This window comes from Dromiciops gliroides, chromosome 1 (genome assembly GCF_019393635.1).
Source record: "Dromiciops gliroides isolate mDroGli1 chromosome 1, mDroGli1.pri, whole genome shotgun sequence".
NCBI classification, from domain to species: domain Eukaryota; kingdom Metazoa; phylum Chordata; class Mammalia; order Microbiotheria; family Microbiotheriidae; genus Dromiciops; species Dromiciops gliroides.
This window is the reverse complement of record NC_057861.1, coordinates 303,827,495-303,854,485: the sequence shown is the minus strand read 5'-3', so window position 1 is coordinate 303,854,485 and position 26,991 is coordinate 303,827,495. Positions and strand designations below refer to the sequence as shown.

At 35.0% G+C, this 26,991-nt stretch overlaps 1 protein-coding gene across 2 annotated transcripts in view; it reads left to right on the top strand.

Annotated features, from left to right (window-relative positions):
• The window catches only part of MALT1 (MALT1 paracaspase), an 88,606-nt gene that overhangs the window by 21,922 nt on the left and 39,693 nt on the right, over window positions 1-26,991 (top strand). Inside the window, exons 5-9 of one of the 2 annotated variants that reach the window (XM_043976137.1) lie at window positions 6,735-6,913; window positions 7,344-7,440; window positions 9,810-9,842; window positions 12,393-12,419; window positions 25,196-25,228. In XM_043976137.1, the coding sequence (XP_043832072.1) occupies window positions 6,735-6,913; window positions 7,344-7,440; window positions 9,810-9,842; window positions 12,393-12,419; window positions 25,196-25,228 (369 nt within the window). The remainder of the gene's footprint in view (window positions 1-6,734; window positions 6,914-7,343; window positions 7,441-9,809; window positions 9,843-12,392; window positions 12,420-25,195; window positions 25,229-26,991) is intronic. The other variant, XM_043976138.1, reaches the window with a different exon arrangement.

Genomic DNA, 26,991 nt, shown 5'->3' with positions numbered 1-26,991 from the left:
GTTTGTGAAGGGGTTTAAATTCCAAACAGAAATATTTTTTTTTTCTAGAAGTGATAGGTTGCTACTGAAGCTTTTTAGGCAGGGAAGAAACATGATCACATCTGAGCTTTAAGAAAATCAGTTTGGGGCAGCTAGGTGGTGCAGTGGATAAAGCACCAACTCTGGATTCAGGAGGGCCTGAGTTCAAATCCAGCCTCAGACACTTGATACTTACTAGCTGTGTGACCTAAGGCAAGTCACTTAACCCTCACTGCCTGGAAAAAACAAAACCAAAAGAAAATCAATTTGATACCCATGGAAGATGGTTTAGAAAAATAAAAATGGGAGGCAGGAAGAGTAATTCCTAGTCTTTTACAGTAATGTGGCAAGAGGTGAGCCTAAACTAGTAGTGTGGAAGAGAGAAGAGGATCGATTTAAGAGATGTTTTGAAGATAGGATCATGAAGGTTTGTAACTGATGGATTATGAACTAGTGAGAGAGAGTATAGAGTTCAGGATTACTCCAAGTTTGTAAACCTGAGTGGAAAGATAATGAGCCTTCAACAGAAATAGGGAAATTAAAAAGAGATGTGGACTTAGGTTTTAGATAGATTGGGTTTGAGAATACTATCTAGGTTGTTTGGGAATTCTAATTCATGTAGGTACAGAATCCAGAAGCTGGTGAGGAGAGACTGAAGCTCAAAAGAGAGATGAGAATGTGAGAGAAAGATCTGGGAGTCATTGACATAGAGATGATAATTGAATTCATGGGAGATTGTGTCACTGAAAGAGAACATAGAACCAGAAGGAAAAATCACTGGGGTTCATCCATACAGGGTGAAGAACAAAGATGTTGATCCAGCAAAGGGAACTGAAAAGGACCATTCAAACATGTAAGGCCAAGGGCCAGGAGAGAGCAGTATCACAGAAGCTAAGGGAAAAATGAGTATTCAAAATGAAAGGGTAGTTAAGGGCATGAGACATGACAGAGAGGCCAAGAAGGATGAGCACTGAAAGAAGTCCCTTGAATTTTTTTTTAATAAAGAAGGGAAATAGAAAGTAAAGGGGCTAAGGGAAAAGGGAGAAAAAAGGGGGAAGGAAGATATTAGTCAAAAGCAAAATAGACTCTTAAAGAAGGGGCAGGAAAAGAAGAGAAGAATAAGAATAATTATAGGATAGAGGGAAATACACACTAATCATAATTGTGAATATGAATGGGATGAACTCATAATCAAAATGGAAGAAAATAGCAACATGGATTAGAAACCAGAATTTGACAGCATGTTTATGAGAAACATACTTGAAACAGAAAAAAGACATACTGAGTTAAAAGAAGTATCTAGAGGCAAAATTTATTACTCTTTAGCTTAAGTTAAAAAAAAGTGAGCATAGCAATCATGATCTCAGACAAAGCAAATAGACCTAATTAAAAGAGATAAACAGTAAAAGTACATTTTGCTAACAAGTAGCATAGACAATTAATATCAGTATTAAACATATATGTACCAAATTGCATGGCAACCTGATTCTTGAAGGAAAAGTTAAGAGTTATAGGAGGAAAAAAATGCAATAAAACAATAATAACGGATGACTTCAATTTACTCTCCTCAGACCTAGATAAATTTAATCCAAAAAAAAAAAAAAAAAAAGGAAAACGTTGTTACTACATAGGATTTCATAAAAGTTAAATATGAAGAATATTTAATGGGAATAGAAAGGAGTATACCTATTTCACAGCTGTATATGCCACTTTCACAAGAATTGGCTGTGTATACAGGTAAAAAAAAACCACCTCAGAGACATGCAAAAAAGCATTTATCTTAGACCCTACCTGAGAAACTGTAGTTATCAGAATGTCAAAGGATCTTTGGTCATTATGGAAACCATCTCTCAACACAGGTTATATGGATGGTGTCATAGATACCATCAGTCATTCAATAAGTATTTATTGCCTACTGTATGCCAGGAACTTTCCTAGGTGATAGAGATAAAAGTACAAAGAATTAAAGAATATCTGCTTGCAATGAATGAGTTTTTATTCTAATATAAGAGACACCAAGAATATATAAAAATTGATACAGCATAAATTTAAAGTTAATAAAGATATATGTATATATATATACACAGACATAAAATTGTTACATATTTGGTAGTTTGGGAGGAGGGCAATCGCAGTTAAGGAATCAGGAAAGACTTTAGGCAGAACATGATGCGTGAGCCGCATCTTAAAAGAAGAGAGGGACTCTGAAGTGGAGGCAAGAGGGGAGTGTATATATGACAGGCACTGTGCTAAGTACTAAGGATTCAAAGATAGAAAAAGGAGAAACATTCCCTATCCTCAAAGAGTTTATATTGTAATGGGGAAGATAGCATATATATATATATGAACATTATGGATAGAATATATGCATGATAAATACAAGGGAGCTTGGGGACACTAAAGCTAAGGGGATCAGGAAAGGCTTTATGGGGGACAGCCAATGCATGGGATAATGGAAACATGAGATGAAATGCTATACATGGAGAACATTAAGTAAGCCTATATGACTTGACCATAGAGTATATGGAGGGAATTAAAAACTAGAAGGGAAGGAAGGGCCTGGTTGTAAAGAATTTTAAATGCCAGAGGAGTTTATGTTTGAACATAGAACTACTGAAGATTTTTTGGGGGGGGAAAGGGGAATAATATAGTAAGACCTATGATTTTAGGAAAATGTTACAGTATTTTTTCTGGATTTTTCCTTTGCCCTCATCACATTCTACTTAATCTTGCTTAAAGGTCATTTCCTCCATTACATTGTAAGCTCCATGAGGTTAGGGACTGTGTTTTATTTTTATTTGGTTTTGGTTTTTTTTTCATTTTCGTTTCTTAGCCACCTTAAAGTGCTTTGTATACAGCAGGTAATAATAATAACAATAATGGATGATATTTGTATAGTATTTTAAGATTGGCAAAGTGGTTTATGTATGTTTTCTCATTTGCTCCTTAGCACAACTCCATAAGTTATTATTATCGTCATTGGTAGTTAGATGGTATAGTGGCTATTCCATTGGGCTTGGAATCAGGGAGGCCCAAATTCAAATCTGACCTTAGACTCTTACTGTTGGACTCTGGACAAATCAGAGTGTGTCTGCCTCAGTTTCCTCAGCTGTCAAAATAAGGTAATGATAGCTTCACCAGGTTCTTCTAAAGATCAAATGAGATAATATTTGTAAAGCACTTAGAGATCCTGACACATCATAGTGCTAAATAAATGTATGTTTCCTTCCTTCCTTCTACTATACAAATGAGGGAACTGAGGCTGAGAGGTTAGGAGACTAACCCATAGTCCCAAAACTAATAAGTGTTTGGAGAAGAATTCAAATCAAGATCTTAGAGAATGGTGATATAAAAGGAAGGGTGGGTATATATGCAAAGGTTAACTTTAAGTCATTTTGCGGGTCCTGTTGCTAAATACACTGTAAGAAAGCCACAGTCTATGGTTGTGACAGCAAGGCAGCCCTAATTCCCTCTCTACAAAGTCAATTCTGGCTGTTTTCAAACTGAGTAGTATGAGGACAGAATAGAGATGCTGTACCATTGTGAGGGAACTTATCTCAGTTGTCATATCTTCAGTGTAGAGCCCTTACTCCTTTCTTCATAATTCTTGTGTAGTTCAGTGCTGGTTTGGTAGTACCTATGTATGTGATCTTTGCCTAGATACTAGCAAATAAATAGATTTTATGCCTCTATCTGTGTAGATTATGTGCCTAGATAGTACCATATAAGCCAGTTTTATATGCCTCCACCATAAATAGGATACAGTCCTTTAAATCACTTCAAAGGCAGGACAGTTTAATAGAAAGAACACTGGAGACCTGTTGCTAGCCTTAGACATGCCACTGACTAGCTGTGTGACCTTGGGGAAGCCGCTAAACCAGTTGAAATCTCGGTTTCCTCATCTGCAAAATGAGTGGTTTGGACTAAATGACCTCTAAGGTCTCTTCTAAGTACTGATATTCTCTATACTTTTAGTTTCTACTGTAGTAGAGTTTTTACTGTCCCCACTAGATAACTTGTATGTGTACCTTCATTTATGTGACCATTACCTCACCTTATTTAAGAAAATAAAAAAATTGAATGTTTAGTGTTTTGTATTCCCAGCATTTAGCACAGTACCTTGCACAGAATAGGAATTTAATAAATATTGATTGATTGATTAAGAATACTATTGATTGTTTAAAAAAATATATAATACACACTAGAAAGATAGCTATAAGCAGTCATTTTTTTAATGGAAATAGTGGAAATAGTACAATAAGTAAAAAAGTTAAACATTTTAAAAGAGATTTTTTTATCTTATATTTGTAATTCTGTATCCCTACTTATTTTTAAGTTTGTAAAAATCATGGTAGATTTTCATTAAATAGGAGAATAAAATGATTAACATAACGATTGGTAAAATTGAGAGCAACATTTTTATTTTAAATATATATATATTTATTTAAATTGTATTTTTATTTTAAAAAATACATGTGTACTCACCTTAGTGAATTTAACAATAGACTTTCTTATGCAAATTTTATTTAGAGATCTTAGGGCAAATGCTAATATTAAAAAAAATGAAACATTGTGGAGATAAGCTGTGCAACTCTAATACAAATAGTATTGAAACTGATTCTAATACTTTGTGTCCACAAATTTTCATATGCATTAGGGTAAACTGCCATTATTACTTCACTTTAAAAAAAATAATGGAAATGTATATTTAATATACAATATTTCAATAATTTTTCTTCAGAATTACCTCTCCAGAATTCTAGGGTGTTGATTAATGATACATATTGAGTCAGATCTGTGTGACCTTTGACAAGTCACTTAAACTCTGTGGACCTCAGTTCCTCTTGTTAAAAGAGGTTGGACTGGATGACCTCCAAGACCCTTTTCTTTTTTTTCTTTTCTTTTTTTTGCGGGGCAATGAGGGTTAAGTGACTTGCCCAGAGTCACACAGTATCATGTTTGAGCTCAGATTCAAACTCAGGTCCTCCTGAATCCAGAACCCGTGCTTCATCCATTGCACCACCTTGCTGCCCCAAGGTCCTTTTCTAACAGTAATCATATGGCCCTCATACTAGGAGAAAATCAATAAATTAGAGGTTTGGTACATAATATTTAGTTTTTATAAAACTTGATTTGATGATATGATGATCCAGTTGCATTAAATGCAAGAAAACTGGCTGGTTAAACTAAGACTAATATATAATAGTTATTTAAAAGAGAGTATATTTTTTTTCTTTCTGTCTCCACAATAGCATTCATTTCACTAATTTGCATTTGAGAACTAAAATTGGGTAGAAGCATAGGTGACAAAAAGAAAGACTGCCTCATAGCTACATTAGAAGTCAGCTTCCTCTGATACTAAGCCCCTCCTTTTGTCATGGGAGTTTGTGAAGCTTGATTTCTGGACCACAGAAGGGAGTGGTAATTACAAGAATAGAAATCCTGCTGCTGTTGAATGTTTAGATTAGACTTTGTGTTTCTCTCTCTTATGTTCACTAAAGAACAGAAAGGACAGTTAGTAAGAATTTGGATATTGTGGCACATTTTTTTGTGAGATAGAAACTGCATTCAGAATCATAATACCTTTTAAAATCCCTCATAATAACTTTTTAAAATGACAGGTCAATGAGGTTAAAAATGAGATTAAAAACAGTTGTTTGGTTTCAGTTAACTTCCCTACAACACATATAATTCAAGAAAAAATGTAACTCAGAAGATATCATCTATATTAGAAATTGTTTCCTGGTCACGTTATTTCCCTCCTCTTGATTGCAGAACCCACAGTAATTAAATTTATTTCAATATTCAGAACTCCTACTCAGTTGTGATGTTTAAAATCTAAATGTATGGTCGCCTTAAATTAGAAGCTTTCACACCAGTCTTTGGGCATTAAGCGTTTATTAAAGCATACTAGTATTAGTAAAAGGAAAACACTTGGAGTTCAGAAAGTTAAGAAAAGGCCTATCTAGCCTAGAGTTCCAGCCTGGTCTGGCTCTTCCTCAAGTCCTCTACCATGAGCCTGCTTCAACCATGAACTGCTCCCGAAAACTGAGTGTGGAAGCTTTTTTGGGGTCCAGAGAAGAGGCGCTCCTCACACACTGCTTCAAGCTGATTGATTAGCGTCATCCAAATCCATTGGTCCACTGGACTTGAAGGTGGTCTCATGTTGAGTTCAAAGTCCTTAGCTTCTGAGAACACTACCTTCTTAAGGGCTGGGCCAGGTATGGTTACAATCTAATTAACTTTAAGTAGGCTAATCAGCAAAGTCAATCACTGTCACTTAATTCAATAAATTTAGAATAATCTCCAGGTGAGCCTTTGAGTATCTGCCAAATCCCATTATTTTCTCACACAGTTCATAAAAAAATTAATTCTAGAATTCATGGCTGTGTTCTGCCTTGAATGTTCTGTGTCTTACATTCTAATGGTAAACACAGCATATGAGGGTATGCAAATGACATGATTTAGAACAGGTATCCTGGAAGTGAGGTTAAGGCTTGTTTTCAAGTAGAATAAACCTCTTAGAACCCATGGTGATTCCTGGGATGGACTCCAAGTTCCTGAAGGAGCTGATGTGTGTGTAAGTAGAATGTGTCTTTGAATAAAAATTAGCCATAAAGACTAAAAGAAAATTTTGTAAATGACTTCTGATTTTAAAAGAATAAATAGTGAATATATGTTATTTATTTTTAATCCCTTTTTTCTTTTTGTTTAAGGAATTTTGGATAACTTCTCTGAAACCAAACTACAAATCTGCATTGAACCAAAATCCCAAAAGTTAAGAATAGGCAACACATTAGTTCTACAGTGCGTGGCTATTGGAAGCCCTATTCCTCATTACCAGTGGTTCAGAAATGGATTTCCAATAACACATGGGACAAAAAAAGTATATATGGTAGGCAAATGATATTTGGAAAATATTCTTTATTTGAATAAACAGTTTTTTGCACATTACATGAGAATAAATGTGCATGTGTATACTTTCTTGGTTTTAAAGATCTTTTTTATACCTTGTGTCTAAAATCTGATAATTACTATTTTGAATACTTATTGATTCTTATGTATGGTTATACTTGGATACTAAAGCTTTTCCAGGGTATACAGTCAAAATATTAAATAGTATGGTTTTATATCTACTTGACTTTTTTGTTATTTACTGGCTCATAGCAAACATACTAAAATGTAACAAAGCTTATCCAAAAATTTGTGAAATTGCCTATTCTTGTTAAGAGAATTACTTTTTTTCTTTTTTATTAGTAGTTACTGGTTTGTTCTAATTAAGTCTAAAATTAAGGAGCTCTTTTTCTGTCTTTTTGTCTATATAGGTGCCTTATGTTGATTTGGAGCATCAGGGAACTTATTGGTGTCATGTGTATAATGACCATGACAATCAAGACAGCAAGAAAATAGAGATTGTCATAGGTGAGCAGCACTGTCTTGATAATTGCTATAATATAATCTGTACAATTAAGCTCATCTGCTCTTAAGTAACCAGAGTTCTTCAAAGCAATTTTCTTTTCCTTTAAATGTAACTGGCTCATTGAATTAATTTCACATTATTACATTTTATTTTTTGGAAGCAAAGTTTAATTTAAAATTTATTTTATATTTGTATAGATGTCCATCAACACAGGCATCCAAATAAAAGGCCAGTTTTTCACCCAGGCCAGTTTTCCAACATCTTATGTGTGTGGAAGATTTTTTTTTTTTGATTAAACTTAACCCCAAGGAAGAGAGGATGTGCAACTAAATTCATTATCTTTCCCTCTAAACACTCCACTCTTACTTACCTGTTGCTATTGAAGTCACCATCATCCTTCCATGGCCTCAGGTTCGTAATCTCAGCATTATCCAGGACTCCTCACTCTCTCTCATTGCACATTTCTACCATTACTACCTTTATTACGTTTCTAATAACTGACCTTTTCCTTCTATTCACACAGCTACCTCCTTAGGCTCTCATCACTTCTCACCTACAACATTTCAACAGCCTCTTAACTGGTCCCCCTGTCTCAAGTCTCTCCGCATTCCAATCTATCCTACACACTATGGTTAATGGGATTTTCCTTAATTACCCATTGGACCATGGAACAGCTTTACTCAGCTAACTCCAATGGCTTCCTCTTGCCTACAAGATAACCAAAAAATTCTTCAGTTTAGCTCTTACAATTGTATACAAAGTAGATCCAACCCATCTTTCCAGTCTTATTGGACATTACTCCTCACTTCCACACTCTACAGTCTAGCCACCCTGGTCACTCTCTATATTCTTCATGTACAACATTACATCTGTCTTCATACTTTTTGCATTGGTTATTCTCCATGCTTGGAATATATTCCCTCTTAGTGTCCTCTTAAGAGTCCTTCCCTTCCTTTAAGATGCAGCTCAAGCAACATTTTCATGAAGCCTTCCTGATCCCCCAAACAACCTTGTACTACTTTTTATATATTTGTATTTATTAATTTAATGTTTGTGCTATTGTGAATTTATATGTGCTTCATGTCTCCCCTAGTGTAAGCTCATTGAATAGTATTCATATCAATCAACCAATAAATATTAAGCACCTATGATGTGCCAGGAAGCTAGGTGTCAAAGAACTTAGAGAGCTAAATCCATAGTTGGGAAGACCTGAGTTCAAATCTCAACCCAGGGGCAGCTAGGTGGTACAGTGGATAGAGCACTGGCCCTGGATTCAGGAGGACCTGAGTTCAAATCCAGCCTCAGACACTTAACACTTACTAGCTGTGTGACCCTAGGCAAGTCATTTAACCCCAATTGCCTCACCAAAAAAAAAAAAAAATCTCAACCCAAACACTTAACTAGCTATGTAACCTTGGGCAAGTTATTTAACCTCTGTCTGCCACAGTTCCCTCATCTATAAAATGGGGATGATAATAATGGCACTCATCTCCCAGTGTTGTTGTGAGGATATAATAAAATAATATTTATAAAGCACTTTACAAACTTTAAAGTGCTACATAAATGCTTTTTGTTGTTATGGAGAGGTTATTATATTATTACTACTACTGCTGCTACTAGATCTATCAATTACTTCTTTCTTAGTACTTATATCTCTAGCACCTACCACAGTGCCTGGCACATAGTAGATACTTAATCAATTCTTATTGGTGATTGATTGATATAGATCTTTTGAGCTTCATTTAGCTTCTTCTCAGGCAACCAATAAGATACCTGATAAAACCTTTGAGTGTAATTTCTAGACGAAGTCATTGTGTCCTGGTACTTCAATTGTGATATTTTCTATTTGTTCTCATTGGTTAGTTACCTGTTATATTTAGAAGACTGTTGCTTTTGTTGTTATACCTTCAAGGGATTATGTTTTCTGAATATAACATACTTAATTCAAAGCTAGTTACACAGATGGAAAAACAGTTAAATAATTGGAAAAAATATATATGTCTAAAAATATGCCACATATGTATGTAGGTATATGTATATAGAGAGAGCTCTCTATTTTAAGTTGTAGCATAAATATGTATATAAAATGGAAAAAATTTAAATACAGAATTTTTAATAAAAGTACTGTGATGAGGTAGAGGAAAGCTCTGTTTTAGATAGAAAAGCTCCATTATAATTTATGTATTTTTGTAGTCCTATTTTAAATATTTTTCCATATATTCATAGAAAGTATTAACAATGAATGTTGACATATAATATGTTAGTTTAACAAAAACAATTTCTGTAAAATTTATATTTTTATGTACTTAATTCCTGCCCTTCCTAAAAACATGAATTACAATACATTCAAATTTGTTTTTTCTAAAACAAGGAAGAACAGATGAGGCAGTGGAATGCACTGAAGGTAGTATAATGTTCTGGTTGTGAAAGTAACATATTCTGCATGCTGACTACTGCTGGGATTGGCTTACTTGTAGATACATTGTGAGTGCAGAAACAGAAAAAAATACTAGCTACAAGTAGGTTAATCAAGTATAAAAATATTTTGATTAAAGTATGTTCCCTATTTATTTCAAATTCCTCTTGGTTTTCAGGACTTTGTAAACTTTTCAAAATAATGTGACTCTGATGTTACAGTGCCATTCATGAAATGATTTAATCTTTAGTATATTAGTAATTTTCCTAAGTGAATGGCATGAGTTACAAATGTTTTCTTGAAGTTTTTATACTCTTGATATTAAAAGACCCTAAGGTGGTAGAAGGATCTATTTTCCTAAATTTTTGTTTGGCATCTTTCATCTTTTTCTCCCATAATAGCATGCCTCTGAAGTGAAAATTTTGTCAGATGTCATAATTAAAGTTTATGGTCATCTGGTTAAATGATATTAAGTATGCTTTGAAAATGTAAAAGTAATAACTTCCCTAGTTATTGTCATATGTAAAACCCTTCAAACTAATCTATAGAGTCATATTTTGTCTTATACAATTTTAGAATAAAGGATTTAAAAAATTTCTTTTTGAATTAAAGAAAAATTTAATAAGTTTTTTACTTCAATTTTAATCATTAAATTTAAAACCTAAACTATTATTCTCTAGCATAATGCCATTTTATTAGAAAAATTTGGTTTAGTTTAGCAAGTATTTTTTCAGTTCCTGCCTCTCAAACTTACATAGAGTTGTTAGAATCTACAAAGGTGTACTAAGAAAAGCATAATCCTTTCTTTATGTTTCTTGAGTTTCCTACTGGTCTGATTCTCCATAATATTTCTTATTGGAATGACAATTTCCTTTTCCAAGTCTAGTCATGGTTATAATTCTTTGGAGTCTTAATGCTTGATGACACATAGACTTTATGTCCTTGCCTCTAAGTCACAGTTTGTGAATTGTGATCCCCTAGTACCTGAAAAGATCCTAGACTGACAGTCATTAAATGCTTATTTTCCAAGGAAGGGGCTTTGAAGTTACCCTGACCAGACTCTCATCAGAAAGTATTTATTAATTGACAAATTGCATGATTTCTAGAATGTACTAATGAATATAATTGGCCTCTAAAATTACTTCTAACATGCTTAATAACAGTTTCAAAAGCCTTCTCTCTGTGATGTAAACTAGTTATAATTGTTTTCAGTACAAGGTAATCTACTTAAACAATCATCTTGCTCTGCTTCCCTTTGTATTGAGCTCTTTTTAACAATTAGTCATTAGTCAATGCCTATGCTATAAATAATATGAGTAGTCAATGTCTGTATGACATATATACTTTCATCTGTGATCTCATTGGTATGGGCACTCCCTCCAAAGATACCCTTCTTTACCTTTTCATCTTATACTATTCTTGTCCTTGTTGTCTATAAATCCTATAAACAATAACTTTCCAAAAAGTTATTAAAAAATTCTGAGGATGACATAATATAAAATTATACCCAAAATGTCAGTAGAAAGGTTGGGGTCCAATTTTTCTTCCCAAAATAATGTTTGACTTAAAAGGGTTTTTTGGGGGGTTGGGTTTTTTTATAATTGGTGGTTGGAAATATTATGAACAGTATATTATAGTTACAGTGTACTTTATCATATTTATTTTTACCTATTGAATGTGTACTCTCCATATTTCATATTAGGCTTTTTATTAAGGACCATTTGTCATTCAGTGTGGACTGTAATTAAATTATTTTTTCAAATCATGTTTCTTGTCATAAGATTATAGATTTAGAACTGGAAGAGATCTCCTAGGTGATCTCATTTAGCCCTATCATTTTACAGAAAAGGAAACCAGTTCTTAGGGAGGTTGTGAGTTACCCAGGGTCACACAATTAACAAGTGTCAGAGGTGAGATTTGAGGCCTGGTCTTCTTACTCCAAAAATAGTGAGTGCTCTTTCCATGGTGCCATACTACCTTCTTATTAGTGGTAAGCCAGTAAACAAATTTCCTCTTCCATTCTTACAGTGAAAAGAAGGATGTGTTTGGAACTGGAAGACCTGAATTTGATTTCCAGATCTGCCATTTGTTAGCCTTGTGACCATAGACAAATCACTGAACCTCTGGGGGCTTCAGTTTCCTCATCTATAAAATGAAAGTGTTGGATCATATGATCTCAAAGATCCCTTCTAGCAATAATTCTGTGATCCTGTGATCTTCCCAAATCTGCCAACAAAATCTCATAAAAAGGTTCTCTGTGAATGTTTTTTGTACTTAACTGACAAACATGGAGAGAACTGTGAAGTTCAAGGGAAAAAATAGCTATCATTGGTTAGAATCCACAATTGGCATCAACAGGACATGTTCCTTCTCTCCCTTTAAGTATCTTAGTTCCTTACATTTGAATTCTTTGAGAGTTCTGTACCAAGAGCTATATAGCTTCTTTCTTAGAACCTACTTTCCTTAATTAGACTTAATTTAGTGTAATATTGATAAAATGACAGTAAAGCTAACCTGGTTTCTTTAATTTCATTATAGATGAATTAAATCATCTTGGGCATCCTGGTAAGTAAATACTACTAATTTCAACTATTTAATGTGCAGAAGTCCTGATTTTAAATCTATATTTATCTTTTAAAACTTATTTTAATTTATATCTTTTGTCTTTACATTACCTTCATTTCTTTTTTTTTTTTTAATTTTGTGGGGCAATGGGGGTTAAGTGACTTGCCCAAGGTCACACAGCAAGTAAGTGTCAAGTGTCTGAGGCCGGATTTGAACTCAGGTATTCCTGAATCCAGGGCCGGTGCTTTATCCACTGCGCCATCTAGCTGCCCCCCATTACCTTCATTTCTAAATATATTCTTTCCTTACCTAAAAAGATATTCCTTATAAGAAGTATTTTAAAAGAAAGTTTTAAAATGATGTTTAGCAAAACCAGCAAATGCATCATCCATGCTACTGTGTAGACTTTCTTAGAAGAGGCCTCAACCCTGTGGGAAACCCTCTCCACCAATACAGATGCAACCCAGTAACTTAGTCTTAAAAAGTTGCCTGACTTGAATGGTGGTCTGCTACCCGGGAGGCTATGGCTGGTGCAACTCAGGAGTTCTGAGCTGCAGTAGGCTAAACTGATCTGGTGTCCACACAAACTTTGGCCCCTGGAAGTAGGGAGCCACTGGTTGCCCCAGCCCAGGTTGGATAAACAGAGTAGGTCAGTGCTCTCATGCTGATTAGAGTGGGGTCAGGCCCATGAATAACCTCTGTCCTTCGAGCCTGTTTGAGACAGGATGTCCTAGTATCAGAAAAAGAAAGGGAAAAAAAAGTTTTCTGGATCACTGAGAGAGTAAGTAACTTGCTCACACAGCTAGTAGTTATCAGAGAAGAGATTTGAACCTGAAGCTTTCTGACTCCAAAGCCAGCTTTCTTATCCACTGTGTAATGCCACCTCCTAGTGTATATAAATTTGTTTTAATGCCAGCTTGTTAAAATTATTCTAAAATACCTAAGTGACAGAAATGACTGTAAAATGTAGCTCAATACCATTCACACCTTTATTAGAATTCAGGATCCTGAAACTACAGGAAGTACAGGAATTTTAAAGTAATTTATGTGTTATGAAAAAGTATTGGCACTTGAAGTGGCACAGTTTGATAACGAGATATTGTCTAGAGTATTGGACTTGGCATCAGGAAGATTTGGGTTTAAATCCCATTTCTAATAGTAGCTGGGCAAGGCATTTAACTTCTCAGAACCTCCGTTTCCTCATTTGTAAAATAAGGGTATTAGACTCAGTGACTTTTAACCTCCCTTCTAGATCAAAATCTATGATCCTGTGAACTCTCATTTTAATAACAATAATAATAATAGTTGACATCTGCTACTAATAGTGCTTTAATGTTTGCATATCCCTTTAGATAAACTATTTCATTTGATACTTAACTCTGCCAGTTATGTGCTATTATTATCCCCATTTTACAGATGAGAAATTTGAAACTGAGAGAGAGGTTACATGAGCTGACCTGGTTTATACAAGCTCATAAATGTCTGAGGCATGACCTCAGGTCTTCCTGCCTCCAAGTCCAGCGTTTTAGCCATGATAAAGCCAGAAGAAAATAATTCTAACCACATTAAACTGTTGTGGAGTAGAGAGTGTCTTTATCTCAGTTGATCAGTCAAGTAAAGAACATCCCTGAACTGGCTAAGTAGAAAACACTTGTATCAGAGGGCATTAATGGAACTATATTTGGATCAGGGTAGTTCTCTAAATGCCTAATTAAAGATATATACCTGAAGTAGCTTGGCTTAATGAGTTTTTTATCTGAGGTAAAAGGTGATTTAGTGAGACCAGCTAACAAATAGCACCCCTGAGTATATGCTTTTGGCAGTCCCTCAGAAAAGAACTGAAGCTAAGCCCATAAAATCATGTTAGGAAACTGAGCAAGAGATTTGACTAAATAAATAGACCAATATATCACTTTGTAGTTAGAAGTTTCCTCCTTTTTCAAGTTTGTTGTATAGAATGTAGAGGGTTTCTCAAAAATCTTAGAGCAGTTGTTAACTTTAGTAGCTTAAAACTGCTCTAAGACTTTTGGGACACACTGTATTTCTCAATGATTATGTACAGGGTGGACCAAAAGTCACAATGTTTTGATAACTTTTTGAAAATAATTTTTTCTTTACTTTTTGCCATTTACAAGGTTTAATTTTTCACACAGAATGTAAATTCATTTCCTATATATACTGTATAGGATGCTATGATATTATAAATTCAATATAAAAAATAAGTTATTAAATATTGAAACCTCTTCATGATTTTTGGGCCACCCTCTATTATAATTTATTTTTAATCACCAGGACTTGCTTCAAATCTGAATGGTGAGGAAATATCACAATAATATCTTCAATTATTTCATAATTTTTACAATCAGGAAGCCTTCTTATTGAATACTCTAAATTCCTTTTCCTTCTATTTATTTGCTCCTTTTTCTGTTTTTGGTGGAAACAGAAAATCTATTATAATCCTGCTCCTTATCTATTATCTCTTCTTTCATATAGGAACTGAAATTTAGTGATGTCTCTCTCCCCCTACTCAAGCCCCTTAAAAGAGCATGACATTTAATTTTTTTTTTCATCCACCAAGATCTCTAGTAGAAATACTTGTCTCCAATTGTAACCATGTATTCTATTACAGAAATTCAGTCATAATTCTAGAACTGGAAGTTACTTCTGAGGACATCTAGTCCAACCCTCATTTTGCAGACAGAGAAGCAGGGTGGTTATTGGATCTGACCATTGTCACACAGAAACTCTTGACTATTGTGAATGCTTCCATAAATGAAAAATTAAAGAGTTTATACTCTCAAATTGCTAAGAAATAAAAAACATTTGTGGGGACAACATGGTGATAAACTACAGTTGTTTCACTGATAAAAAACAAGTGTGAGTACTATGAGGAGAAGGCCAGAACAGTGTTGAAATCATTTTGACCAACAAACACTTGATCTCCTTGGAAAGGAATGACAAAGATAGCCAAGAACATCTTATGGTAATAGGTTATGAGTAGTATCACCTCATGAAACAGTGGTATAGTATGGGGAGAAAATAGATTTACAGAAAATGTAGTGAAAGACCAAATTAAATTATATCATTCTAAGTAGTTATGAAACTAGAAACAACATATCAATGAGATCCCACAACAAACTTTACTCCATCAGTGATAGCTGAACCACCCCACTTGGACTGTAACATAATCACCAATATTCTCCATGAGGAAGTAGAAATAATGTTAAAGAAGACAAAGATGAGAAGAGCAGCTTCACCAGATAAATTGTACACAGAAGAGATCTTTACATTTTTCAGGGCATTCACTGAGGGATTAATCATCAAGGTATCTTAAAATGGGGAAGGAGTAAATGATTGGGAGGGGAAATCACTAATGTCAAGTGGAAAAGGCAGTTATGACACTGTCAGTCACTATTGACAAATGCTTACATTGTTTTCTCTACAAAATCATTTATTATAGAAATTTATACACTTATCAAGAACTTTATGAAAACACAGGAACAAAACAGACAGGATTTCACACATGATATTCTATAGCAAACCATATTTTTATGTAGTTATATAATTGAAAAGTGTCAAGGCTATAGGATTGCATTGTTCTTGTTGTGACTATAGAAAGGCATTTAAGTTGATAGAGCAAAATGAATCTTTAAAGACTGTCCTCCAATAAGATGTCTTTAATGTATGTGTTAAGGTCATATAAGACTCTGATAGATTCAACAGAGATGGCTCTGTATGGCCATCTTTTCAATATCAGACAGATCGTAGGATCACAGATTTAGACCAGGAAGGGAGCTCAGATCTCCTGATCCTACCCTCTCATTTACAAATGAGGAAGCTGACCCACAAAGAGGGTAAGCAACATACATAGAATAGAGATGTGGTTTCACCAAAGGGTATTTGCCACATTTAGCACAAAATTCAAATGGGATATTCCATATAGGTGATATGTTACTACAGATACTTCTGTTTGTAAATGACATTTTGAGGATTAAATCAAGCTCCAAAAGATTGCAGGAGCAGCTAGATGGCTCAGTGGATAGAGAGCCAGCTTTGGAGTTAGGAACTTTCCTCTGTGAATTCAAATGTGGCCTCAGATACTTGCTAACTATGTGACCCTGCAAATCACTTAACCCTGGTTGCCTCAGTTTCCTCATGTATAAAATGAGCTGGAGAAGGAAATAGCAAACCTATCTCTGACCCCAAATGGGGTCAGAAAGTGTTGGACACAACTGAAAAATGCCTGAACAACAACAAAACCAAAAGATTGCAGAGCCTCTCAAATAAAATTTTCAGTGATTCAAAAGTTTCACCTTTCATGGATAAAAATTAGTAGATGAATGTTATGTATTATCCTTATAAGTATTAGGAGTTCATCCATCAGTGCATATAACACATTTAGATTCTACCATTGAACAATGAACTGGACCCAGAATTAAATAGAATGATGCATGGGCTTACTTGCATTTGGAAAAATTGCACATTTTAAATTTTTCCAAATTCCTTGAAAATTAGATTGATCACATTGAAGCCAATGATTCCTAAGATGTCAAGATATGATAAAATTCAAAAGTTTGAAAGGTAGAAGAAAATGTGAAATATCTCATAGGAAAAACAACTGATCTGGAAAATAGATTGAAGAAAAGCATTTCAGAATCATTGGATAACCTAAAAGCCATGAAAAAAAAAGTGGAGACATCATATTTCAAAGAAAACTGCCATCTTATCTTAGAACCAGAGGGCAAAGTAGAAATTGAAAGAATACACTGGTCACCTTCTGAAAGAAATTTCAGGATGAAAACTCCCAGGAATAATATACCCCAAATCAAGAGCTCCCTAGTCAAGAAAAAAATATTGCAAACAGCCAAAAAGAAGAAGAAAATCAAGTATTACAGAATCATCTCGGGATGAAAACTCTAAGGAATAATATACCCCAAATTAAAAGCTCCCTGGTCAGGAAAAAAATATTGCAAACAGCCAAAAAGGAAAAAAATTCAAGTTATTACAGAACCATATTAGGATGAAAACTCTCAGGAATAATGTACTCCAAATCAAGAGCTCCCCAGTCAAGAAAAAAAATATTGCAAATAGTGAAAAAGGAAAAAAAATCAAGTATTACAGAACCATAGTTAGGATTACACCGGGTTTAGCAGCCACTACTAAAAAGAAGCAGAGAACTTAGCATATGATATTCTGGAAGGCAAAGGATCTAGTCTTCTTACAACCAAGAATAACCTAACCAACATAATTGTTGCCTTGCCCTTCATTCTCAAAGAGGACCATGACATTAGGGTGATGGTAAGACTTGGAGTGAATTGGATTTAAGTGAGGCAGGACTGTGCAAAGTCACCAACCTCTCACCTCCAGAACCATCTGGGTCCAGTGACAAGATATATATCAGGACAACTGAACATGGCCCTGGATGTTTAAGGCAATTGAGATTAAGTGACTTGCCCAGGGTCACAGCTCGTAAGCATCTGGGGTAAGATTTGAACTCGGGTCCTCCCAATTTCAGGGCCAATGTTCTATCTATTGTGCCATCTAGCTGCCCACCTAGCATGATAATCTTATGCTAAAGGGGTAAGGGAAGAATGGGCCTGATGAAAAAAGGTGGGGGGCGCTTCCAAACATATCTGATAAAAAGGTAAGAGCTGAGCGGAAAATTTGATACAAACACAGGGGTCAAGAGAAGCATAGAAAAGTAAACATGACTGAAATCATGAAGGACTGAACAAGATGAAACTGTTTACATTCTTTTATGGTGAGATGATACATATAATCCCTCAAAATTATATCATTACTGGAGATCTTAGAAGAATCTAATGAGACAGAGGGCCTGGGTTTGGTTCTTTTATGTTTGGATGATCTCAAAAGAAGAGTGGAAAGGTGGGGTAGGAGAGGAAGAAGGGGAAAAAACATCTCATATAAATGGGCTGTAAAAGGTTTACACAACCAAGAAAGCATTCAGGGGAGCAGGTGACACTGGAATCTCCCTTTTATCTGAACTAGTTCCAGGAAGGTAGAGTACATATACACACAGTTGGGTACAGGAATGTGTTTCATTCAGCAAGGAAGAAGGGAAAGAAGAGTAAAAGGGAAGGTAGATTAGAAGAGGTGGTAGAAGTAAAAGAGACTTTTTAAGGGGACTGAGAAAAAAAGAACAAAAAGCCTAAGAAAATAGAATGAAGGAGAAGTACACAGTAATTATAGCTATGAATTTGAATAGGATGAACTCATTCATAAAATGGAAGAGGATAATAATGGATTAAAAAATAGAATCCAGTAATACGTTGTTTACAAGTAATACATTGGAAAAGACACAGTTTAAGCAAGGGACATAAGCAAAAATAGACCTAATTAAAAGAGAGGGAAAATATATTTTGCTAAAAAGGTACTATAGACAGTGAATTTATAGATAGATAAATAGATATACCAAATGACATAGTATCTAAATTCTTAAAAGTTAAATGAAAAACAAGGAAAGAGACAATAAAACTATTTACTTATTTAGTTTTACACCTCCCAGCCATGCAGAAAAGTAAAAATATTAAATGCATCTTTTTTCTAACCACAGTGCATAAAAATTATACTTAATAAAGGATCTTTGAAGCATAGATTAAAAGTTAATTGGAAACTAAATAACTTAATCCAAAAGAATGGGTGAGGGGGCAGCTAGGTAGAGCAGTGGATAAAGCACTAGCCCTGGATTCAGGAGGACCTGAGTTCAAATCCGGTCTCAAACACTTGAAACTTACTAGCTGTGTGATCCTGGGCAAGTCACTTAACCCTCATTGCCGCCCCCCCCCCAAAAAAAGAATGGGTGAGTCAAAGAACAAAACACCAGAAACAATCAGTAATTTTATTAAAGATAATGACAACAATGAGAAAACATGCCAACATTTGTGAGATATAACCAAAATGATACTTAGAGGAAAATTTAGATCTCTAAATGTTGACATCATTAAAAAGGAGAAAAAGCAGATTTTGGCATGCAAGTAAAAAAATCCAAAAATCAATGAATTTAAGATCCCAAATTAAACGCCAAAGTAGAAATCCAGAAAATCAAAGAGATTAAGAAAATTGAAAGGAATTTTTAAAAATTCGAACTAATAATTAAAATTAGGTGCTTTTTTTTAAAAGAAAAAAAACAAAATAGATAAGCAATTAAGTAATTTGAATTTTAAAAAACCAAATTACCAATATGAAAAATGAAAAATGTGAATTTATAAACTGATGAAAAATAAAATTATTAGGATCTATTTCACCCAGCTATATGCCAGACTAGCAATGTAAATGAAATGTATAAATATTTACAAAAATATAAATTGCCCAGACTAACAAAATAGGAAATTAAATACCTTATCTTAGAAAAAGAGATTGAACAAGCCATAACTGTACTCCCTAATTAAAAAAAAAAGGGGGCCCTAGGACTGGATGGATTTACATATAAATTGTACCAAACATTTAAAGAACAATTCCAATACTACTATTACAATACAATACTAATACTACAATACACTACACTACAAACAATTTGAGAAAATATATAAGGACAGGGTCCTACCACTGTCCTTTGATGATGACACAGATATGATCTTGATGCCTAAATCGGGCAGAGACAAAACACAGAAGGAAAATTAGACCAATTTCCCCAAAGAATAAACATTTTATATAAAATATTAGCAAAGAGATTACAGCAATATATCACAAAGAGCAAACCCCATTATCAAGCTGGATTTATACCAAGAATATAGGGCTTATTTAATATTAGGAAAACTATAATGATAATTGACTATATTAATAAGAAAAAGAACAAAAATCATATTTTGACAGATGCAGAGAAAACTTGAAATAAAGTGCAACACCCCTTCCTGTTTAAATTTTTTAAGAAAGCATAGAAATAAAAAAAAACATAGAAAGCATAGAAATAAATAGCTCTCCTTAAAATGATAAGTAGCATCCCTAAAATCAAGAACCAATCTTTTCTGTAATAGGGATGTGCTATAAGCCTTTCCAATAAAATTGGGAGTAAAGCAAGGGTGTCCATTATTACCATTACTATTCACTATTGTAGAAATACTAACTAGAGCAATAAGACAAAAAATAAAGGAATACGTTTAGGCAAAGAAGAATATCAATTTTTATAGATGATATGATGTTTTACTTAGCCCTAAATAGTCAACTAAAAAATTAATTGAAATAGCTTCAGCAAACTTGCAGGATATAATATAAACCCACACAAATTATCCATATTTCTATAATTACCAACAAAATCCAGAAGAGCTAGAGAAATTCTATTTAAAATAATTACAGATAGTATAAAATACTTGGGGGGGGGTCTACTTGCCAAGACATACGGGGATTGTGTAAATACAATTACAAAAGACTTTGGAGCTATTTGGAGGGATCGTATGGGGAGCTCCTTGAAGTTACTGCCTTTCCTCTACCATCTTGGCAAAGGACTCTTTACACAAATATAGGCAGATAGAAATAATCAGAAAATATTAATTGCTCATGGGTAGGCTAAGGCAATAACATAAAAATTACAATCTACCTAAAATAATTTACTTATTCTGTGTCATGCCAAAGGACTAATTTAAAAATGTAGAAAAAAATAATAAAATTCATCTGATAGAACAAAAAAAAAACAAGAATAACAAGGTAATCCATTATTTTTAATGAGAAGGAGTCAATATTTAGCTATACCTTCTCTCAAATTATACCTCTAAGCCATAATTATAAAAAAAAATTTTGGTAATAGGTAAGAAATAAAGATATTAATTGGTGGAATAGATTAGATGCACAAAATACAGAAGCAAATGAGCACAGAAATGTGGTATTTGATAAACCCAAAGATCCAGCTATTGGACAAAAAATTGAGAAAACTGGAAAGCAGTCTGACAGAAACTAGCTATAGCCAAAATCTCACATTGTATATTGTATATACATGTATATTGTATGTTATATATATACATATAGTATAAGCTCAAAATGGGTGCATGATTTAAACATAAAGGGTAATGATGTAATCAAATTAGTGGAGTAGAGGAAAAATTGCTTGTCAGAACTAGAGGAAGAGTTTATGAATGAACAAGAGATAGAAAAGTTTACAGGATGTAAAATGGATAATTTTGACTACATAATTTTAAAAAGGTTTTGCACTAACAAAACCAATACAGCCAAAATGAGAAGAAAAGCAGGAAACTGGGGAAAAATTTGTATCAAGTTTCTCTGATAAAGAACTCATTTCTAAAATATATAGAAAACAGTTAAATTTCCAAGCACAAGAGACATTCTCCAATTGATAAGTCGTCTAAGGATATGATAAGCAGTTTTCAGGGAAGAAATCCAAACTATCAATAGCCAAATGAAAGTAAAATCACTAATAATAAGAGAAATGCAAATTAAGACAACTCTGAAGTACCACCTTACATCTTTTGATTTAGTTAAGATGACAAATGCTGCAGGGAATGTGGAAAAACAGGTACATTAATGAATAGTTGGTGGAGCTGTGAAATAGCCCAACCATTCCAGAAAGCAATTTGGAACTATGCTCAAATAGCTATTAAATTGGGTATACCCTTTGACCCAGTGATAGCACTACTAGGTCTGTACTCCCAAGAAGATCAAAGAAAGAGGGAAAAGACATAGGTACAAAAATATTTATAGCAGCTCTTGTGGTAGTAAAGAATAGGCAACTGAGAGGATGCCCATCAATTGGAGAATGGCCAAACAAATGATGATATATAAATTTCATGGAATACTGTTGTGGTGCTGTAAGAAATAATCAAGGAGGGGCAGCTAGGTGGTGCAGTAAGGCCCTGAGTTCAAATCTGGCCTCAGACACTTAACACTTACTAGCTGTGTGACCCTGGGCAAGTCACTTAACCCCAATTGCCTCACTAAAAAAAAAAAAGAAGAAGAAAAAAAGAAAAGAAAGAATCAAGGAAATAGTTTAAGGAAAACCCGGGAAGACTTGCATGAACTGATGTGAAGTGAACACAACCAGGAGAAAAGTTTTTACAATAACAATAATATTGTAAAGAAAATAAAAGCTGAAAGACTTAGGAACTCTAATAATCACAATGACCAAGCACAATTTCACAGGACTCATAATGAAACAAGTTTTTCAACTGGAAATGGAGAAGTAATGGACTTAGAGTGCAGATTGAATATTTTGTGCAGATTGCATATTTTCAGAGGCAGCTAGGTGGAGCAGTGGATAAAGCACTGGCCCTGGATTCAGGAAGACCTGAGTTCAAATCGGGCCTCAGACACTTGACACTTACTAGTTGTGAGATCCTGGGCAAGTCACTTAACCCTGTTGCCCCGCAAAAACAAAAACAAAAACAGATTGCATATTTTCTTTTCCATTTGTAATGAACTTTATGTTTTTTGCCTTCTTAATGGATGAAGGAGAGGGAGGAGGAGGAAGATAATTTGGAAATGAATAACAAATTTGAATTTTTTTTTAAAATGGGCAAATCCAGCCTCAGACACTTGACACTAGCTGTGTGACCCTCGGCAAGTCACTTAACCCCAATTGCCTCACACACACACAAAAAAACAACTAACATGGGAACCTGGCATAAAGCTCCTTGGGTAGATAGGGTTTGAGCTCATTCTTGGAGGGAAGTTGGGGAAACCAAGGAAGAGGTGGATGAGTGGAGTGTTCTATGTGTGAAGGACAGCTTATGTAAGTGAGAATGGGATATCTTGTGCTAGGAAGTAACAGGAAATAGAGCCTGTGTCACAGAGTGTGTAGATGGGACTGGAAAGATAGGTTATGAAAAGCTTTAAATGCCAAATATAAGAGTTTATATTTGAGCTTAGAGGTAATAGGGAGCCACTGCAGTTCATTGAATTGGGGTTTGGCATGGTTAGACCCACATTTTAGAAGAATTACCTTGTCAGGTTAGTGGAAAATTGATTGGATTGGGGAAACACTCTAGCCAGTAAGATGAGTTAGAATATTATTATATGTGTCTAGAAGATGAGGAGCTGAATTAGAGTTGTGGCTGTATGAGTAGAAAGAAGGTAATGTGTATGAGTGATGTTGTATAGAAATGACAAGATTTGGCAATAGATTAGATATTTGGGATGAAGGAGAATAGTCAAAGATGCTACTGAGATTCAGGGTTTGTATGCCTGGGAGAATGGTGATGCCCTCAATGGTATGATTCGGGGGAAAGATGTGTTCTGTTTTGGATATGTTTTTGAGATGCCTGTGGAATATACATCCAAAAGGCTGTTGTTTATATAGTATTGTAGCTCAGGAGAGAATTAGAGCTGGATAGATACATATGGGACACATCTGAATACAGACGATAATAGAACCCATTGAAGCTGATGAGATCACCAAGTGAGATGGTATAGAGCAAGGATTTCTTAATCTATCATGTGTCATGGACCTCTTTAATAATCTCATGAAGCCTATGAGCCCCTTTTTACAATGTTTTTTTAAATAATTGAGTGAAATACTAAATTTTAGTTAGAAGTTAGTGAAAATAAAGATATAATTTTTCCCATTCAAATTCATGGACTTCCTGAAGTCTGCCTACAGAATCTTGTGGGGAGTGGGAAGGGTCTCTGTACCTGAGGATAAGAACCCTTGGATAGAGGGTGAAGAGAAAAAGGATATCATCATATGTGTATGACCTAGAAAGGAGATGGACTAGTCATTTAGCATAATTGAGAGAGGAAAAAATGCTTGCCCCATCATGCCTTAGTGCCTGTGTGTTGTTTCAAGAATCCTAGAAGAAAGTTCCTACTACTTTTGATTGACTGCTAGTTAAGGATTTATGGAAAGGCTTACTTGCAGAGGTTGCAAAGACAGAGAGAAGTTATGTTCTACATCAAGAAAGGGATTATCCATATGGAGGACATTACAGAGTCATAGAAGTATACTAGGAAATGTTTTACCAAGAGAATGTAAACATGTAGAAATAACAATGATTTGGAGTAATGGGACCTGCATGTGAATCCCGGCTCTGTACTTAGTACCTGTGTAACTCTGTGCAAGCTACTAAACACTTCTTGGCCTCATTTTACTCACCTGTAAAAGGAGGGGATTGGACTGGATAACTTCTGAACTCCCTTACAGCACTAGATCCATGATCCTATGACTAGGAGGGCTGGCAAAAGACAAGTATTTCATTGAGGTTACCTATGTATCAGAAAAATCTTGAAGAAAGCTAAAAGGCGTAGGTCCAGGAAGTCAGGGGGTCATTTATCTGAGAGATCTAATAGCAAGTTTCTGGCAGCCAGCTGCTATTATTAGAGTTCAGGATAGGACTCCATTCCCTGAGATAAGTTTGCAATGGAGGGATGCAAGCGTAAGGGCAAGAGCCTTGTTCCTATTACCAAAGTGTCAAAGGTAGAGCTAAATATGTAGTAAATCCCTTCTCTGGAGTTTAGAAAGCTACAAGGGCAGCCATCAAAATCTCCCTGGATTTTGGTAGAATTTATATAGTTACTGAGGAGAAAAGAAAAAGAATATCTCTGGGTGAAGAAGGTAAAGACCAAGTGCTGTAAGTAGTAAGCAAGTAGGCAGTACCTATAACATCAAGTGAGACCTGGCCCCATCAGTCAGTGATTACTGATTGGCTAGAAGGGAATATCCCTCTTCCCAATATAGCACTATGTTACCCTTCATTTGTCATAAATCAGGGGATTGACTGTATCTAAAACTTAGTTGTTTGTGAGTAATGGTTTTCGGCACTGTGAAAAATGTTATAATTCATAATCACTATCTTTTTGTTTCATTTTTTAAACAGATGTTAAAGATGAATCAACTGACCGGCCGTTTGGTGAGTAGAGGGGTGTGTGTGTGTGTGTGTGTGTGTGTGTGTGTGTGTGTGTGTGTGTGTGTGTGTGTGTGTATTTCTATGTATGCACATATACACATATATAAATGTAAATACATTTATAAATATAATATATATAATATATTATATATAATATATATTATAAATATAATAAATATAAATATAATGTAAATACATTATATAAATGTAAGTATATATATGTATTTACATTTATGAATATAGCATTTAGCCCTCTGTTTTGTAGTGGTAATGCTTAAATGCATTGATAATCTAATTATTGTATCTCCTTCCAGTGGAGATCACAGTTCATCCATGCTTTCTTAACCTGTGCATGTCTTATCTCTCTCCTCCTATAAATCTTCCATTTTGGGGCAGGGGGAGAGAATGGGAAGAAAGTGTCTACTCAAAATACTAGAGGATGCCTTCTAGGTCTTTAACATTAAGTGAATACTATTTCAGTCCTTGAGCTCTCCCATCTGTTACCTTTCATTTTTGCTGCATTATTGGCCCACCTCATTTTCCAGGCATACATATCCTGAATTATATATTTTGTGACACTTCTTGTGTACAGGTCATCTTTGGCAATATACTGTTATCTCTATTGTCCACACTATTGTAAAAAAAATTTAAGCTATAACTGCTAATCTGAAAAATTTATAACTATGTTAACATCTGAAAAATTATAACTCTCCCATAAGTCCTTCTGCGGTCGCCATTTAATGTTAAAATTATTACTAACTGGGTCTTAATCTGTGAACTTCTGGCTGGCTGGCTAATCTATAGGCTATTAGCTGCCTAATTAGCCAGGCTATAATTAGCCATTTTAAAAATCCCCAACTGCTTCTCCCAGACCACAAGAAACAGCCTCTTTCAATTTAAGCAAATACCAGGGTTTATTGAGGTGAATAAACTTAAAGATAAGGATAACAAAAGTAAAATACGACCTGACTGCGTTTTAACTTTCTCCATAGCTACCCCTCTCCTTTTACTGCTCTGCTCTTCCGTCTGTCTCTGTAGCTTCCTCCTACTGTGCCTGCCTTCTCTATGGACATACCTCCTTTCCTGCTTCTTCACAACATGCTTTCACTCTTTCACTCTTCCTCCACTGTCAGCCGCCCCCCACTAACTCTTAGTCCTTAGTCCTCTGCAACTGTCAGCCGCACCCACTCTCAGTAGCCTCCCCTTTCTCAGTCTCCCCCCTCAGTGTCCTTTTCTTAGTCCCCCTTTTCACTGTCCACCCCCGCAGGTTATATAACCCTTCTTTGTCCTTCTGAAACTTGGGCTGACTGCCCCCACACATGCCAAGCTAATTTGTTGGTCCCCCTGGGCCAGCAGAGCCCCGCACAGAGAGCTAGGGACTGGGCAGAGGAAGCTCTGGGGTTCCTGAGGTTTTTTTGCGTGCATCCCCGATGAGTGGGGCCTGGGTTGGGCATGGCACTCGAGGCTTATGTGTCTGGGGCAATTTCGAGGAGACCAATTACATTGGGGGAGGAGCGGCCATTCATTGCACCCAAGGCTAATTTTAGCTACTCACACTATCTTTCCATTGCCGTTTGGCTCACCTGCAGTTTGGGCTCTTCAGAGATGTGGTATTTCATGATTCATGTGTAAGAATACCATGACAATACTAGTATTAAAGAAATGAGTTTTTATTTAAAAGCTCAGCTTGAGATTGTTGAAAACATTGCACAATTTACCATATACAATGCAGCTCATTCTCTTCTTCCCATTCTGAGATCAGTCTA